This window comes from Saccopteryx leptura, chromosome 9 (assembly GCF_036850995.1).
Source record: "Saccopteryx leptura isolate mSacLep1 chromosome 9, mSacLep1_pri_phased_curated, whole genome shotgun sequence".
Classification (NCBI taxonomy): domain Eukaryota; kingdom Metazoa; phylum Chordata; class Mammalia; order Chiroptera; family Emballonuridae; genus Saccopteryx; species Saccopteryx leptura.
The window spans coordinates 33,285,477-33,302,796 of NC_089511.1; the positions used below are offsets into that span (position 1 = coordinate 33,285,477).

At 49.5% G+C, this 17,320-nt stretch overlaps 1 protein-coding gene across 1 annotated transcript; it reads right to left on the bottom strand.

The window, feature by feature from the left end:
- Positions 1-366: 366 nt before the first annotated feature.
- KCNG4 (potassium voltage-gated channel modifier subfamily G member 4) lies at positions 367-16,986 on the bottom strand. The gene is made up of 4 exons (XM_066349525.1): positions 16,661-16,986; positions 16,077-16,280; positions 14,226-14,988; positions 367-4,131 (listed from the first exon to the last, which is right to left on the bottom strand). Exons 3-4 carry the CDS (start codon positions 14,973-14,975, stop codon positions 3,361-3,363), a joined length of 1,521 nt encoding a protein of 506 aa, XP_066205622.1. The 5' UTR covers positions 14,976-14,988; positions 16,077-16,280; positions 16,661-16,986; the 3' UTR covers positions 367-3,360.
- Between the last annotated feature and the right edge of the window lie 334 nt (positions 16,987-17,320).

Genomic DNA, 17,320 nt, shown 5'->3' on the forward strand with positions numbered 1-17,320 from the left:
ACATACAGCCATGTAGCCAGGCGTTAGCCTGCTTGGGGTTGGGATAGGCTGAAGAGCCCAGATGGGGTGGGTAGGAATGTGGCAGGCTGACGGACAGAGATCTCAGTGAACTCCTATTCAAACTTGACCTATTTGCTGATTTTTGCTAAGGGAGCAATTCTATGGACAGTCAGGGACCATGGTCTGTTTTTCTTTCTCACTTCTTTTTGTTTCTTACCTGCCCCTCCATGGTATAAATTGTTGCAATGAACTGTACTTCCCAGAATCACAGATTGTCCATGCTGGAAGGGACTTTAACCACCATCTCCTCCACCTGTTAGAGATGGAATTAAGCAAGACTCATGGAGACAAAATACCTTGGCAAGGCAATTTTAATAACTTCTGCAGAAGGGCGTGCTGCCGCTAGTGAAAGCCAGCCCAGCAAGCGCACAGGCAGAGGGCAAATTTTGTTTTTATCCTTAACGCAGGCCCTAGGCTGCTGGGTCTTGCTCCATTGGCTGGAGTGTTGACCGTACAATCTTATTCTTTCTTGATTGGCTAGTTCAAATGGTTGCGCCAAGGGAGAAGGGAGAGATAGGGATATCATTAACTAGGTAAGGGAGTTTGGGGAATACTCAGAAAAAAAACAGATGACCAGAAGATGAAGGGGGCTGGGGGAATTGGTTGAAGAAAAGAACAGGAGGTGAACAATTCCTTCACACCCTTTCCATGGGATCAGTGAGAAAAGGAAGGCCCAGTAAAATCAATTTCCAAGTCCACTATTACACAATGAAGGAAGGGTGAGAGTGGGTACCCGAGATATCCCAAGACAACCCTATCTACATTGCTTAGAATAGCATGACAGAGTATTGCTATAATCTTATCTTGAATATGTTCTTTGAGGGTTTGGGCATTGTGTCAGATGAGTCTAAGAGCTGCAGCATCATATACTATATAGAGCATACTGCTGGGAACCAGGATACTTGGATCTAACTAAATGAACTGGCTATGTGGCTCTGGCAGGTGGCTTTTCCTCTCTGAGCCTTGGTCTCACCATTTAAAATGCAGGAGTTGATTTAGTTAAGAACTTTTCATTCTTTTTGCAGAGTCATGGATTCCTTTGAGGGTCTGATTAAATCATCAGACCCCTTTTCAAAGCTGTGCATTTTGAAATGCACAATCTCCAGAGGTTCACAGAACCTCTTGTGGAAACTCTTTGCTTAGACTGGCTTCTGATGAGCCTTCCAGTTACCCATTTCTCAAGTCCTAAAAGCCATCAAAAATGGAGCCAGTGGGTGGAGCCTCACTTGCAATGCATTGAAGAATTAACCTGTCCATCCCCAAGTCACTTTTTGGGCTTACTTCCGTCTGGCTAGAGAGACATTGAAACAACATTTTCAAGTTACCTTTTGGAGACATAGCTGCAAGACAACATGAGAATGGCTTGAAGTAAAGGTCATCGGCTCTTTACCAACAGCTGGAAATTTTCTCCTTTGGGCTACAGTCACACCCATTGGCCTCAGATAAATCAAGCCCTTAAGGGAATCACAAGGCTCCTTCCAACCAATAGGGATAAACAGAGTGCCTAGCAACTAGTTTGTCATCCCTATGCCATCCAATTAACATGAAAGATAGTCTGCTCCATGAGGCTAGACTAATCCCCCAGAACATTACTGGGGAGAAAAAATAGATCATCTGTGAGCAATTGATTCCAATTTGCCACTTCTATTTTAGTAATGAATTTTCACTGGGTGCATACTAAGAAACTATAGAGCCTCCTAATGTTGGTGATGGGCTCACCTATTTTTCATTCAGTCCCCACACATTTTTTGTTGAGCTGCCTGGCACATGACACAGAGGAAAATGGAGATGTCTGGGTGGAAGCAGACAGTCAGAGCTGGAGCAAGAAGTAGCACAGTGGCTCAGGGTAGGTGCCACTGAGACCTCCCCCAGGTATGCTTTGCTAAGAAACAATAGACAAGATGCGAGGACTTGGCATCGCCATGTACAATTCATAACTTGCAGGAGGTGGCCCTTGTATCTCACCTGAATTGCTCAATGGTTCTCTGTTCCAAACTGGTTTTCCCACATCCCATCTGGTCATCATCATCATCTACCCCTGCAGTCCATTCACATCACCTCTCCCTCCAGTGTCTCCAACATCTCCTTTCCAGCTATCAAAACTCCTAAATCCTCTGCACAGCCCCCACAGCCCACCACCTTTTCACCCCAACCCACCTCTCCAGCTTTATTTCCCAAACATCCCTCCATACTCAAGTCTCCCTGTGTCTCTGTGAAAAACCTCGGGAGCCAAATGCTCAGAAGTCATTGTTCTTTTCTCTCTGGTCTCAGTGAGCACTGCTTTTTATCTCGGATGACTTGGTCCTACATCTGCCTCCAACACTGGATGCAAAGGGCCAAATTTTGTTCGTGAATGAATGGATGAATAAATGGATACATTTAAATATAAGCTGAGGATGTCTATCCTCTGGCATCAAAGGCTTGGTCCAGGGGGACAGTGAGGGGCAGATCCTAGGCTGCCCTTGTTTCGGCACTGAAGCTACGATGTGTCCATGGTGGCTTAGCTGAAGGTGGGAAGCCTAGGAACCAGCAGCAGGAACAGCCTTCTCAAGAAACAGTGCAGAACCTTACAAGAGTTAGCCTCTGTCAAGGCCAAGGACTGGGCAATCGAAAAATGTCCCACCAGGAGTCCAGCGCTGGGAAGTGGCACTCCTGCCCAGGTCCCAGGCAACTCAGGAAGTATGGCAGGCTTGCAGCCACTGTGCATTTTCACGCAAAGAGGTCAGTTCTGTCTTCTTGGATAAGAGCTTCCAGAGCTGGGGGAAGCGGCTAGGTTAGGAAACCATTGGTGGCGGTGAGCAGACGGAGAACAACACACTGATTCCTGCTGGAACCCATGAGAGGCCTAAGTGGGGAGATCTGATCAGATTAGTTTGCAGTTACTGGACCCTCCAGTCCTGGTGCTGGGATGGCCCAGGAAAGAGGGTCTTTGGGGAGAAATGGAATTCTGTAGGCTCAGTTCTGCAGGAGTCTGGAACGCAGCTTGGGATGTTGAAGACTGTGCTGAGAAGAAAATGAGAATGGAAATTGACCTAATCCAGCAAAACTCCATATGCTCAGGGATGAGCAGGGAGAGAAAAAAAGACAAGTGACATGGATAAGGTCAGCTGAGATCGCGGTGGCCAGGACGGTCAGGAATCACAACCGTCCCCATTTTTGGCCTTGAGCCCCTCTTAGCTTCAGCAGTTGCACCTGAGCTCATGAAACACACCACCAGGTGGTCTATGCCTGCTTCTCTCGAACCCCTGACATCTAAGGGGGAAGGAGTGAAGTCCTGGCGTGTTCATGAGGGGTTTCGAGTTAAACGTATTTGATGGGGGAGGTGGGCCCCTCCAGGATCAGGTCATCCACATCATTCAGGAGTTCGTGTTCACTGGTGGTGGCGGCGCTTTGCAGGCGGCGGAGGCGGGCCTGGAGCTGCTCTTGCTCCTTCTTGAGTTCCAAGTAGGAGTGCGAGAAGGTGTGGAAGATGGACGTGGCTGGGAATGCCATGATGAGGATCCCACTCAGGATGCTGCTGAGGGCCACCATCTGGCCCGGCACGCTGCGTGGGACCATGTCTCCATAGCCTACTGTCGTCATGGAGATGATGGCCCACCAGTAGGAGGCCGGGATACTGGTGAACTCCAGGACCCGCCCGGATTCATTCTCAGCCACATAGACCAGAGGAGAGAAGAGAGTGATGGCCACGCAGAGGAAGAGGAGGAGCAAGCCGAACTCGCGTGTGCAGCGGCGCACGGTGAGGCCCAGCGTCTGCAGCCCCAGCGAGTGGCGGGCCAGACGCATCACATATAGGATGCGCAGCGCACGCAGCACGCGCAACACCAGCCCCACCTTCTCCAGGTAGGAGCTCCCACCTGGCCTTTCATCGTCCTCCTGGGGCTCCTCAGACACCACCAGGGACACGTAATAAGGAGAGATGGCCAGGATGTCAATGATGTTCAGGGGCCCTTGGAAGAACTGACACTTGTTCTGGGCCTGGACAAACCGCAGGCAGAACTCCAGGGAAAACCAGGCCACGCAGACGGTCTCCACGATGAAAATGTAGTAACACTTCTGAGAGCACTCACCCTAGAGAATCAACAAAGCACGGGGTACAGTGTATGGGCAACAGCCCTGGAAATGGGGGGAAATAACCATGCCAAAAAGCATGGTTATTCCATATATCTATTCCATATATCTATGTTGATATTGATATCAATAGGTATATATGGAATATTGACATATTGAATATTGATATAGATATTGATTCTATATATAGATTCTGCATATTAAATACATTCTATATATATTCTATATGTATTATATACTCTGTCTTTATTCTATATATTATCTATCTCAATTGAGCTGTGCTGTAGACTCTTACAGTCTACCAAAACTCTTTTTTAAATTAGTCAAATTGTGGCTGGGCACGTGGCTGGTGAGCTAGATCAGAGATGTCCCATCTCCCTGGCAGCTAGGTGTGGCCACATAACTAAGTCCCCACCTGTAGAATGTAAACGGAAATGATGCATAACAGCTCTGGTTCCAGAACTAAAGATGTTGGTATGAATTCCTGCACACTCTTTCTCCCCATGAGCCAGGAAAGTTTATTTGGTCCTGAAACCCAACTTGGAACCAGCAAATTGAATTGATGTCCCAGGGGAGGGTGGAGCATCAGGGTAGGAAAAAAAAAAATCTGAGTCTCAGAATGAAAGCTGCCCATTCACCTTGATTCCTCTTTGTGAGAGAAATCAATGTCTATTTTCTTCAATGCCGTTCTGTCATAGGGCCTCTTTGTTTTAGCAGCCAAACTTCACTTTTCCCAGTGTAAGCCCCTCTGGTGTACCAGGCACTGCTCTAGTGCTGCCACTGAGGCCCCGAAGTGATGCTGTGAGCAGGCAGCCCTCATTTTATGGCCCAGGACATGGCTCTGAGCAGTGAAACGACTTGCCTGAGCTCACATACATAGTAGGTGGTCTCTCAGCCATTAAACTCTGTAACTTCTTTGCCTGCCATCTCTCATTCGTTTAACCAAGAAAAATATTTAAAAAGTTCCACTTTTGTGCCAGGCCCTGAGCTAGGCTCTGGGTGGGGTAAAGTAGTAGAGAAGCAGATGTCGTTTCTGCAGTCTTGGAGGCTGGTGGGGCAGAAATGGCTGTCACATCCCTAGAATGGCACTGTGACATGGACAGCAATGGTTCACATGGATTGTCTGGAAGATCCCAGCTGGGGGCAAGGGGCTGTAGTGGATTTACTGTTGTGTCATTAACGTGCCCTGCCTCTGATTTCTAACAGAGAGTCCCCACCAGTCCCTATGCTACTCAAAGTGTGGGCCTCGAACCAGAAGATTCCAGCTCCCCTGGGTGATACACAGAATCTTGCACCCTATCTTAATCTTGCACTTTAAGATGATTTATATGCATCTTAAAGTTTGAGAGGCACTAGTCCTGGGAGGTGTTTCCCAGCATGGGCTGCACAGTAGAATCACCTGGGAGCTTTGAAGAAGTCCTGGTGTCAAGCCCTGGCCGGTTGGCTCAGTGGTAGAGCGTCGGCCTGGTGTGCAGGAGTCCCGGGGTCGATTCCCGGCCAGGGCACACAGGAGAAGCGCCCATCTGCTTCTCCACCCCTCCCCCTCTCCTTCCTCTCTGTCTCTCTCTTCCCCTCCCGCAGCCGGGGCTCCATTGGAGCAAAGATGGCCTGGGCGCTGGGGATGGCTCCTTGGCCTCTGCCCCAGGCGCTGGGGTGGCTCTGGTCGCAACAGAGCGACTCCCCCCAGGGGCAGAGCATCGCCCCCTGGTGGGCAGAGCGTCACCCCCTGGTGGGCGTGCCGGGTGGATCCCAGTTGGGCGCATGCGGGAGTCTGTCTGACTGTCTCTCCCCATTTCCAGCTTCAGAGAAATACCAAAAAAAAAAGAAGTCCTGGTGACTGGGCTGGGACCTCAGAGATTCTGTTTAATTGATCTAGGTTTGAGCTTGAGCAGTAGAATTTTCCAGAAGCCCCATAGATGATTCTCATGTGAAGCCAGAGCTGAGAACCTAACTCTAAATATTATATATATATTTATATATTTATATTTATGATGGATGAGAAAATGAATGACCGAAGCCAGCTGCCTGAATGAAAAACAAAATGTTGACAACTGCACTTTTCTTTGGATTAAAAAGCTCTGAAGTGGAAAAAAAAATTATTTTCAGTGCCTGGGCCCACGGGAATACTAAGTTGAAATGTTCTTTATGCCTGGCCACTGGAGGAAGAGAAATGGGCTGGTCTGTTCTGATCTCTGTCTACCTGTCCAGGGCTGGGCAGCTTTCTCCCTTGGTGCATATCTGGTCTACTGAAGGGGTGGGATGTGGTGGGAGTGTTGTTGAGGGTATGGAGTCCAGAGTGTCTGTGACCAGGTTCAAATCTCACACTTGTGCTTACTCAGCCGTGTCATTTAGCCCCTCTCAACTTTTCGGTTCTCTGCCCCAGAAGTTGTTGTGATGAACGGAAATGATGCATGTAAATGCAGGTAGTAGGCTGCCACACCTGCAGGCACATACCTCGTAGCCATCTTTAGTTGATGAGCGACTGGTCACAGACATAACCTGCCTGATCAGTTTAAGGGCAACAATATCCTTCTCCTGTCACTGGATTCTATAGGAACCTGAGGAAATTCTCCAACACAATGACAGGTCTTGGCCACCACTGTCCAGGCTTGCTTCAGGATCATGGAGGGCTCAGGAGATTAGGATCCTGATTCATCCATCCTACTACCAATTTCCTGTGTGAGCAAGCAGCGGTCACTGCCCCTCTTTGTGCTCCAGTTTCCAGTGAAGGGGTTGGAACAGAATCAGTATTTCTCAAAGCTGAATTAGAACCCCCTGCATCAGAATCCCCCAGGGTGCTTGTTACAAATGCAGATTCTTGGGCGCCCATCACAAAAGCAAAACCCTGCGTTGGGACCCAAGAATCTGCATTTTGGCAAAACCGCCTATTGACTCAGAGTCATCTGGAAGTTCTTCAGACTCCAGGCCAGATTTTCCCTACAAGGCCTCTTTCATCGCTGATATTCTGGGAGCTTTCCTCCTGGCTTAAGAGCTTGTGGTTGCTGGGAGTAACTGTTCCAGGCCAGTGACCCAATAGCTCAGAAAGGTGACTCCTGAGAAGGCCCTGTGGGTCCTCCCTCTGCCTCTGGTGCTGGTGCTTGGATATTCAAGGCATGCACCAGCTACCTCCTTCCTAGGCCAGCCCTGGCTGCGCTGGCCACCTCCCCGCACTGCAGCAAGTGCTGGCTGCACTCTGCCAAGTCACCTTCTGCACTGCCGCTCTGCTCCGCATCCTTAAACCAGCCTCCCAGCCTTGGTCCCAGGGAAATGCCCCCTTAGTAGCCAGCATGGGGGCTGCGGGGATTTATGGGGCTCCAGCTAAGGAAACAATTCCCAGGCCAGCTAATATTTGAAGAAAAATAACCAGAAAGGAAAGAAGTGGTACTTGTTTTCTCTCCAAGGAAGTTTTTGGTTGTCTTTTGTAGACCCAGAACTTTCCAGATTTGAGCATGTCAAGTCCCAGGTCACCAGAACCTCCTTGGTCCCTGGGCAAACTGGGATGGCTGGTCACCCACGTGGTGGGCCTTGTCACAATGGAAATGAGGGGACCAAGGCATGCTCTGTTTCCCTCATGCAGTGAAAAGGCAAGAGTGGGGCTGAGAAGGCTGGAGGTGTGAGCGAGGCAGCCTCGCGATGAATCTCACAGACAGGACGGGGCCGAGACAAGCCAGATGTATGTCCCCATTTATGTGAATTTCAAGAATAGGCAAAACTCATCCAGGGTGGGGAACACTGTCCAAACAGTAGCTGCCTCCTCTGGGTGGGTAGGGATTGACCGTAAAGGGATGTGGGAGAATTTTCTGGGGCGATGGGCTATCCAGTTTTTAAGTGACATAGCTAAATACATTATGCATTGCAATGCATATACATTTTACTTATAAAACTGTAAAGTAAGAATAAAGTGAATGATAATAAGCAACTGGGGATAGGGAGAACGTGAGGAGAGAGAACAAGAATGGCAGATGTCGTCCTGGCCGGTAACTTGGTGGGTTGGAGAATCATTTTCATATGCCAAGGTTGTCGGTTTCATTCCTGAGTCAGTGAATGTACAGGAAACAAACAACCAATGAATGCATAAATAAGTGGAACGACAAATTAATGTTTCTCTCTCTTTCAAGTCAATAAATAAAAGTTTTAAAAAAGAATGGTGGACAACTGTGGAAGCTGAGTCATGGGTACTTGGGGTGCATTATATCTCTTTACTTTGTAAATGCCTGAAATTTTCCATCATGAAAAGTTTATAAGAAAAACAGGGTCAGCCTGACCAGGCAGTGGCGCAGTAGATAGAGCATCGGCCTAGAATGCTGAGGACCCAGATTCGAAACCCCAAGGTCGCTGGCTTGAGTGCGGGCTCACCAGCTTGAGTGTGGGGTCACCAACTTAAGCATGGGATCATAGACACAACCCCAAGGTTTCTGGCTTGAGCAAGGGGGTCACTGGCTCGGCCGGAGCCTCGTAGTCAAGGCACGTAGGAGAAAGCAATCAATGAACAACTAAGGTGCTGCAATTATGAGTTGATGTTTCTCATCTCTCTCCCTTCCTGTCTGTCTGTCCCTGTCACTCTCCCCTCCCTCTCTCGCAAAAAAAAAAAAAAAAAAAAAAAAGTACAAAAAATGGGCAAAGCTTTTTGAGAGCAAAGCCACTGTCCCTGGGGGACAGCTGCAGGTTCAGTGAGTTCCATCAGGAAGGGACTCAGAGCTGATTTCTTGACCTTGGAGCTTCCTCCCAACCTCCTTCTGTCCCTCACAGCAATGCCTGCCAGCTCCCCCATGGGGATGTGGCCCATTCAGCCACTTCTCACCTCCTCTTGAGCTCAGTGCTGGCCCATAGCTCCATTCAGCAGCCCAGCTGTTCCCTCCTTCCCTCCTTCCTGCCTGTGATTTCCCCCATTTGTGCCTCTGGCCCTGGTCTCATCCTCTGACTCTTTTCTGGACCTGGCCGTGCTGATTCATTCCTTTCCTTGGCTTTTCCCTTCCTCTCTGCCACCTCTCGTCTCCTTTAGGACCCTTCCAGAGCCCTCTCCTTACTCCCCCTTTGCCTTGAGCCAAAGCTCCCCCCCCAGGTCTTCCCCTGCACTCCCTCCCCCCACCGCCCCCACTCCCCAACCCTGAGACACAGGGAATGGGGGGATGCTCTGAGTGGGAGGGGGGATGCTCTGAGCGTGTGTGGAGCTAAGTAGATGAGGCCTAGGAACTGGTCACAGAGACAGAGCGTGACTAGGCAGCGGGAACAACATGAACTATGGACTCAGGAAAGGTGGACCCTGGCCAGGAAATGGAGGATACTTCTTGTTGGCCCAAACATAGAGACATTCAGCTGGGGAGAGAAACCCCACCACCAAAAAACCAGGTTAAGAAGAATTCCCTAGAGCCATTACCAAATGTCACCCAACACAGAGAAGCTACAGAGAGCAGGCAGTTCTTTATGGAGCTGATTCATGATCCAGGAAAGGGGCGGGGAGGAGGAGGAGAAGCCGGCTGCAGCGTGAGGCTTTTCATTAAAGGCGGGAGGTAGAAATTGCAGCCCCAAAGTTGAGCTGCACTCACAGGAGGAGGGCAGTGGCCATATCTCCAAGGAGGAGCTGGCAGGTACTGCTGTTACAGATAGAATTGCAGGAAAAGCTCCAAGGTCAAGAATTCAGCCTTGAGTCCCTCCCAGATGGAACTTCCAGAACCAGTCCTCACTGAACCTGCAGCAGTCTGCCAGCTCCCCCTTGGGAACACAGCCAGGTTCGACCACTTGTCACCTCCTCTTTAGCTCAGTGCTGGTCCCACAGCTCCATTCAGCTGCTCAGGCCTGCCTCCCTCCCTCCCTCCCTCCCTCCCTCCTTCCTTCCTGTAACTTCACCCATTTGTGCCCCTGGGCAGCCAACTACAGGTTTAAGGGGTCCCCAGTAGTTCCGCCTGGTCTTTTAAAAATCTCTCTGTGCCCTCCTTCCCCCCTAAACCACCGTACAGGATGAGGGGCAGTGAGAAGCAGAGCCCTCTGACTTTGCCGCTGCCATTGGGGTTCTGTGGAGCTGGGAGAAAAGATGCTGAGCGAAGCAGCGGAGCAGGTGGACAGGGCGTGAGCTGAGTCCCACAGGGTGGGCAAGAACAGTGAGCTTCCCTTCTGTGCCTGAACATGATGAATAGGACCGTTCAATCCTACCGCCGCACTGTCGGTAGGTGTTATGGTTATCCACTTTGATCCGTGAGAAAACAAAGGCAGAGAAGCAGAGTGACTCACCCAAGGGCAGAGCCAGGGAGCACCAGAGCTGGGATTTGAACCTGGTACTAGCAAAACAGAGACTCTGGCTCCTTTCCATGATGAGACACTGTCTGTCTGGAACATATGAGATGTCTCAGTAACAGTAAGGAGGGAAAAAAAGAGGTCAAGAGAGGAGGACTGAGTGTTCAGCTGCAATTGGCAGTGAGATTCAGCCTCCCCCAGCAGGAGGGAAAGTGCTCTGACCAACAGAGCCGCCTGGCAAGGGCTGAGGCCGTGTGGAAGGGCGCTAGGAATGGATGACAGAGTTGACCATCTTTGCAGAGGACTTGAGCAGAAGGAAGCAAAGAACCTGGGAAATCGCAGCATTCGCCACCAAACGTTTGGATAGACAAACTGTGGCATGACAGACAGTAAAATATTATTCAGTCACAAAAAGGAGTGCTATAACACGGATGAATCTTGAAAACAGTATGCTGAGTGAATGAAGCCAGAAACAGAAGGTCACGTATTGTATGATTCCACGTGTATGAAATGCCTGGAATAGGGAAAGCCATGGAGACAGAAAGCAGATTGGTGGTTGCCAGGGGCTAGGGGAGGGGTGGAGGGTGGGGAGTGACTGCCTAATGAGGTCAGGGTTTTATTTGGAGTGGTGGGAATGCTTTGGAACTTGACAGAGGTGTTGGCTGTACAACATTGTGAATGTACTAAGCTGCCTTTAAATTAATTGTTCACTTTAAGGTGGTTGATTTTATGTTTATGTGAATTTCACCTCAATTTTAAAAAAATGGAGCAGAGGTGCTCATAATATAAGCTCCAAAAAGGTAAGAAATTTTATCTGCAGCACCTAGAATATGCACTTAGTAGTCACTCGACTGTTGTTGAATGAATGAAAGAATAAATGGTGTGATTTTCTGTTGGCTCGAACTAAATGCATAATGATGCTGACACGACTACCATCTACTGAGCACTTATGTGTCAGCATTATTCCTACTGCTTACATGAGTAACTCACTGTAACCCCTTGAGCAAAGGGCTAATAGCATCTCTAATTTACAGAATGGGAAACTGAGGCTCAACAAGGTTGACTTTTTTGAGATCAATGAGATCACTAAGGGGGGGAAGGCCAAAATTCAACCCCAGAGCACTGCATCTGAACCATCACACCAGACAGAGAAGCACTTCACAAGGTCTGGCTGCCTCCGAAGCGCTAACTGCTGCTGAGGCCAAGGGTCGGGACGATAGGCAGAGTGGCTCAGCATGGGAAGATGGTTTGGGAGCCAAGCAGAGGTGAACACAAATCCTGGCTCTGCCACTTACTAACTGTGACCTTAAGTGAGTGATCAAACTTCCCTGAGCCTTAGTTTCCTCATCTGTAAAACAGAGACAGCCATAGTACCCACTTTTCAAAGCTGCTGCAAGGACTCAGTTTGTTCTGTCCAATTCCAGCCTCAGGAGGGGTGCCCAATAAGCATTACTCTCTCATCCCTTCGGAGATGAGTTCTCCTGAGGAATCCAGCCAGGTCTGAATGCTCCCGGAGGTGCTAAGGCCCTTGCCTTGGTCCTTTCTGTCTGTACTGCCTCCTCCTTCCTCCATTTTAATTTGCAATTTCGAGCACAGACCTTTCATCCCAGCTTCTGTTTCCTCCAGATGTTGCTGCAAGAAGTTAGAAGAGAAAGGGAAAGGAAGACTGCTTTCTTCGGGTGTCTTCTAACTCTCCAACCCAGCGTTATACTTCTTCCATGTCTGATGGAGGGGTTATGTGGGTCCTAACCTCGGGGTGTTTGTCCCCACAGGTGGCATTAATTCATCTGAGCGGATGGTGCCAGGGCCCCTCAGGACGGCTGGGGACCCGTGCCTTGCTGCACGGCCTGCCCCCGGGAGCAGCCTGCCAGCGTGGCAGCACCCGCAGCCGGGTCGGTCGCTGAATCGCTGCTTTCTGACTGACATCCCTGGGGCAAAAACGAAATACCTGGCGAGTGTGGCAGGGAGAGAACATTGTCTTTTTAGGCAAATATAAGGACAGGGTCTTGAAAGAACAAAGGCAGCCCCGTCCTCAGGGTCCTGGTTCTCTAAGTTAGTATTATTACTGAAACAGGGAAATAGACACACTTATTTTAAGGGCCATACCGCCCAGCCTCTCTCTAGGCAGCACACAGAAAGGCACTTTCACAAGGTGACACTCCCCTCTCCCCAGGAGTAGAAATGACAGCCTGATAGCTCCGCTCAGACTTGGGGCTGCCTGGTTCCACGGCCTCTCGCCCACATCTAATTTGATTTTCTGAGTTTCCATTACCCCAAGCTTGGGTTCATATTTTGGGTAATTTTCAAAGCAGTATGCTTTGAAAAGACCTTGTCTCTTTGCACAGTCCAAATCCTGGCTTCCTGAAAATCCCTAAGAGGAGCGGGCTGGTAGAAATCCAGGGGTCCTTCCTCAGCTATTGGATCAAGGGTACCCTCTGCAAATGGGAACAAAGACCATTTATTTTGTCCTAATCTTTTTACTGCGGTGCCCACATGTAAATATTTCTGTGAACGAGCAGGATCTTAACTCATATGATATTCTGCTGAAGAATGAAAAAAAATGCCTACAATTGGAGCAATAGTCCTCTTTGGGGAAAAAGCTGTTTGTAAGTCAAACATTTTGGTTGGTTTGCTTTAGGCCTGAACATTTATAAGTTGGATGAGATGCATTGTATTTAACAAATAATTGTTGAGAACCTACTCTGTGTGAGGAACTGGCTGGTTCTTCATATATGTCCTTGCTATCTGAAAATGTCTCTGATCCAACCATATTGCCCTGGAATATATCTTTAAGGGAAGGGAGCTTAACATCGGCTGACAATAGAGATGGGTCACATACAGGATGCACTGTCATATGTATGTGTTTCCTTTATGGGCCCCTCCATCTGCTATAATGTAAGCTCTATAAGTTAAGGTGATGGGGAGCCATGGAAGAGTATAGAGCCAAGCAGGAGCAGCATTTTAAATTAGGAAACAACCCAGAAAGGTCTTAGTGTGAAGCTCTCCAATAACCTCTCCAACCAAATGTTAGATTCTTATCTCAATTTGACCGCCTAGGGGCTTGAGATTCCTGTAGCTCCTAGAAAGAGAACGCAGGAGTGAGTGGGCAAGAAATTTTTTTTGCTCTGGCATCCTGGGGGAAGATTCACTTAGAATAAACTCGGTTCCCCATTCAGTAAGACTGACTGAGAAGCTCAGGAGTGAAGTTAGAAGCAGGAAAACTGAGAATGGAGTATTCTCTGCCACCATTGACATATTTACTTTGTAACCTGGAGGAAGCTAAATGCCCCGTGCCTCAGTTTCTTCATTTGAAAATGGAGGTGGGATGCCTACTGAATGATGGCTCAAGAAGACAGGGATTTCTGGCCTGACGTAGTGCACAGCACAGAATAGCTGCTCAGTAAACTGATGACGAGTGCGTTGCCTGTGCAAGACTTCATAGAAATGTTAGTCGCTTTATGGAGGAGGGAACGGAGGCTCAGAGAAATGAAGCACTTTGCTAGTGGTCACAGAGCCAGGAGCCATGAGACTGGACCTACCAAGGCTGCTAAGAACAGGTGTGGTTTTGTCAATGTCCAGAATTCACTGTTAGAGGCAGGGCCACCTCGTGACCTTTGGGCCCAAGGTACTTTAGCCTTTGTGGGCCTCTTTCTCTAAAACAAACAAACAAACAAAAAAAAACCCTGAAGATTCTTTTTCATGACTGTGTTGGTCTAAAAATGAATATAATCCATGCTGAATAATATTCATTTTTTCCCCTTCTTGTTTTCAAAGACATTAAAACATTTTCATGAGCCCTAAGCCTTGTGGGCCCCGGGCCCTGCCCCTGATGGAGAAATGGACCCTGCCCAGAAGCCACTCACCTTGTCTTCCTCGGCCCTCAGGTCGGGCATGGTGCTGACACACAGGCTGACCGCTGTGGTGGCCACAAAGAGGATGGACAGACAAGCGAAGACCTTCCCGGGCAGCCCCGACTGTGGGTTTTCCACCGTCTCTCGCAGCCAGTTCATGAAGAGCCCCCAGCGTGAGGTGACTACGGCGGGGCCGCACGCCTCCGCCTGCTGCTGCAGCGCCTCCTCCCGGCGCAGCTCCGCCAGCTCCTCCAGCTTCTTCAGCAGCTTCCGCAGGCAGCACTTCTCCAGGTTGGCTTCTTCGATCCCCCAGTAGGTCAGCTCCTCCTGGAAGGACAGCACGCACATCTCCCGCAGGAGGGCCAGCTTGCCGGCCGCCAGGAAGCTCACGATCATCCCGAAAGCACTGGGGCTCCTGTCGAAGAAGAACTCCTGGTTGTCCTCATCGTAGTCGTCGCAGAGCTGCGCGATCTCCTCCTGGTTCCGGCAGAACTTGAGCTTGCTCAGGCGGCTCAGGGGAAACTGGTCCAGCGTGCTCCAGGGAAGCACGTACCTCCTGCCCCCCACATTCACCAGGATCTCCTTCTTCAGGTCTGCCGTAGGGGAGGCGTCCAGGGCACTCACCTTCCGGGCCCTCTGGTAGTAAAGGCCCTTGATGGATGGTGGCTCCTCGGGGCCAGGCAAGAGCTGACTCAAAGGGCTGCAGGAGCTGGAGTGATGGTGTCTGGGATGCAGGCCCCTGAGTCTGGAAGCTATGGGCATCGCCCTAGATGTCCTGGCTCCCAAAGAGAAAAAAAGCAAGAAAGCGGGAGAAATCAGTCTCAGGGCAGAATCCTAGAGGTCACAGACATTCTCTCATAGCTTGCTTTCCTGCAACTGTATCAGTATTATTCATTCTCTTAATCTTTCATCTAACACAGATTTATTGGGCACCTACTATATACACTTGGGATCTGTCAGTGAACAGAAGGAGACAATGCCTTCCCTTATGTCTCAGAAGAATCTCCCTGGAATAGACATTAGACAGACTGGGATTTGGGGAGCTTGGTTCTGAACTGGACACGTCAGAACTGTGCCTCTTCCAGACTGTGTGGTCTCGGGCATGTACCTTAACCTCTCTGATCTCAGCATTGATCATTCCAGGATGAAACTTGTACCAACCTTGCAAGATACAGTTGGTAAAAATAGAGACTAAGTATGTAAGAGGTTCTCAAGTTCGTCATCAGGTTCCAACCCTTTATGAACTGCTGCCACGCTCATCCCTTTGCTTTGTCTACACAGTTTGAGTGCCTACCTCATGGGGCACAGTGAGGGTTTCATGCTGTAATAGACTTGTAGTGTATTTTAAAAACACTTCTTGATTCGTCTGACAAGCCGGGCACCATGTATGTGCTCCCCTATATTAACTTATCTCAGCAACTCCATGAGGTAGACTTTACTATTTCTATTTTACAGGTGAGGAAACGGAGGCACAGGAAGGTTAAGTAAGGAGGAGTATGATCATGATAACATAGCATCTGACTCTCAGGAGATGTGGTCGCCTCGTCCCTCCTGTTTGCTTTCCATGACGGCACTCCTCCATGTTCATCGGGTGCTTGTCTCAGCCACACTTGCTGTGTGACTTTGAATCAGTTACTCACCCTCTCTGGGCCTCAGTCTTGTTATTTGCAAAATGAGGGGGCCTCTAATGCTTTCTCCATTTCAGACCTATTGGGGGCTCCTGGTTTAGAATGGGGTCTTAGATTTTAGCCCTTGCCTTTGAAAAAATCACCTCCATGATAATCCTCATCCTCAACACCCTGCAACAATTTCCCAAGCTATTCGTTGTAGCCAGAGCTGTTCTCAGAGAATCTATAACCTTACGTTCCAAGATGCACTCCAATCAAGAGAAACACTCAGCCACTGAGTGGAAATAAAAGTTCCTCTCCATTTCAGAGCCAGTTGGATTCCGACAGACAGCGAAGAGTTGAACCACAGCCTGTGTGTTTCACACTTGCTCCCCACACATCAGGTTATTGTGCATGCATTACTCCATCTAAAACGTAGGGCCAGAGGAAGATGAGCGGCCTGCAGAGAGAAGAGTGTTCTCAAATCCAGGGAGCCCTTCCCGAGCACTTCCATTTTCTGATCGCAAAAACCGAGATCCAAAGAGCTGAATGAAGTGACTCATCCAAGGTCACACAACAAATCCAAACCCAACCCAGGACTCTATCTCCCAGCCTGGGGCTCTGGTCCAAACCCCCAAAACTGCACTTTCTGCATTCACTGCACAACCCCAACTTTGCAACCCACTGCCCCCCCCCCCGAAACAGTCACACACAAAGCTCATTCCAGAGCATGGGAAAGGTGGTCACTCAAAACAGCACCTTGGCCAAGAATATTTCAATGTCCTGCCAATGCCTATCCCTGCAGTAAACACTAACTTCTTCCCCAAAAGTTTAACTCACCTTTCCGTCTCAGGGAGCCCATTTCCAGCCGTTTCTCTGCCGGGAAAGAGGAGCCCACGTCTCAATGTCCCAGGGAAGAGACGGGAAATGAAGGGAAAGAGAAGAAAATCCCGAACACAGCAGTTTCTGGCAGAGTTAGTTTCCAACCTTTCTTCCCTGTCTCCTCCGAAATCCATTCATTCTGCATCTCTCTCTCCAGCAGCTGCAGAACAGCCCTGGAGGAGTGGGGTGAGGGTTCTACGAGGACCTACAAGCCCCCTTTCCCATGAGAGGTAAGATTCTGAGAGGTTCATGCTAAGAGGGAGCCGGGTCAGCTGTCCTGCTTCAGCCGCGGGTCACTCCGAGTCCCACAGAGACAGCCGGTGTGGTCCTGCAAGGGGCGGGGGCAGGGTGGGGGGGAGGTGGAGAATGGGAAGGGCTTAGGAGTAATCTCTCCATCAGGCAGGAAGCAGGCTGGAGCAGCAGCCGCTGCTCTGCCAACCGCCTGGAAAGCAAGGAGAGTTGTCCTCCCCTCCCCTCCAAGGAGGAGCATAACTTGGAAGGAGCAGAGGACAACTTGGGGCCAGGGCATCTGCAGGGCACCCTGGAGGCTCCTTAGGGCATGCTGATGATGAGCAGGTGCTCAGCTAGAGACTACAGGGGGAAATTTTTGCTGCTTGA

Excerpts from the sequence above, each read along its gene's own strand:
- KCNG4 (XM_066349525.1), bottom strand. The coding sequence starts at position 14,975 with ATGCCCATAGCTTCCAGACTCAGGGGCCTGCATCCCAGACACCATCAC. Across the intron at positions 4,132-14,225 it reads TGAGGGCCGAGGAAGACAAG|GGTGAGTGCTCTCAGAAGTG; the intron begins GTGAGTGGCTTC and ends TTGATTCTCTAG.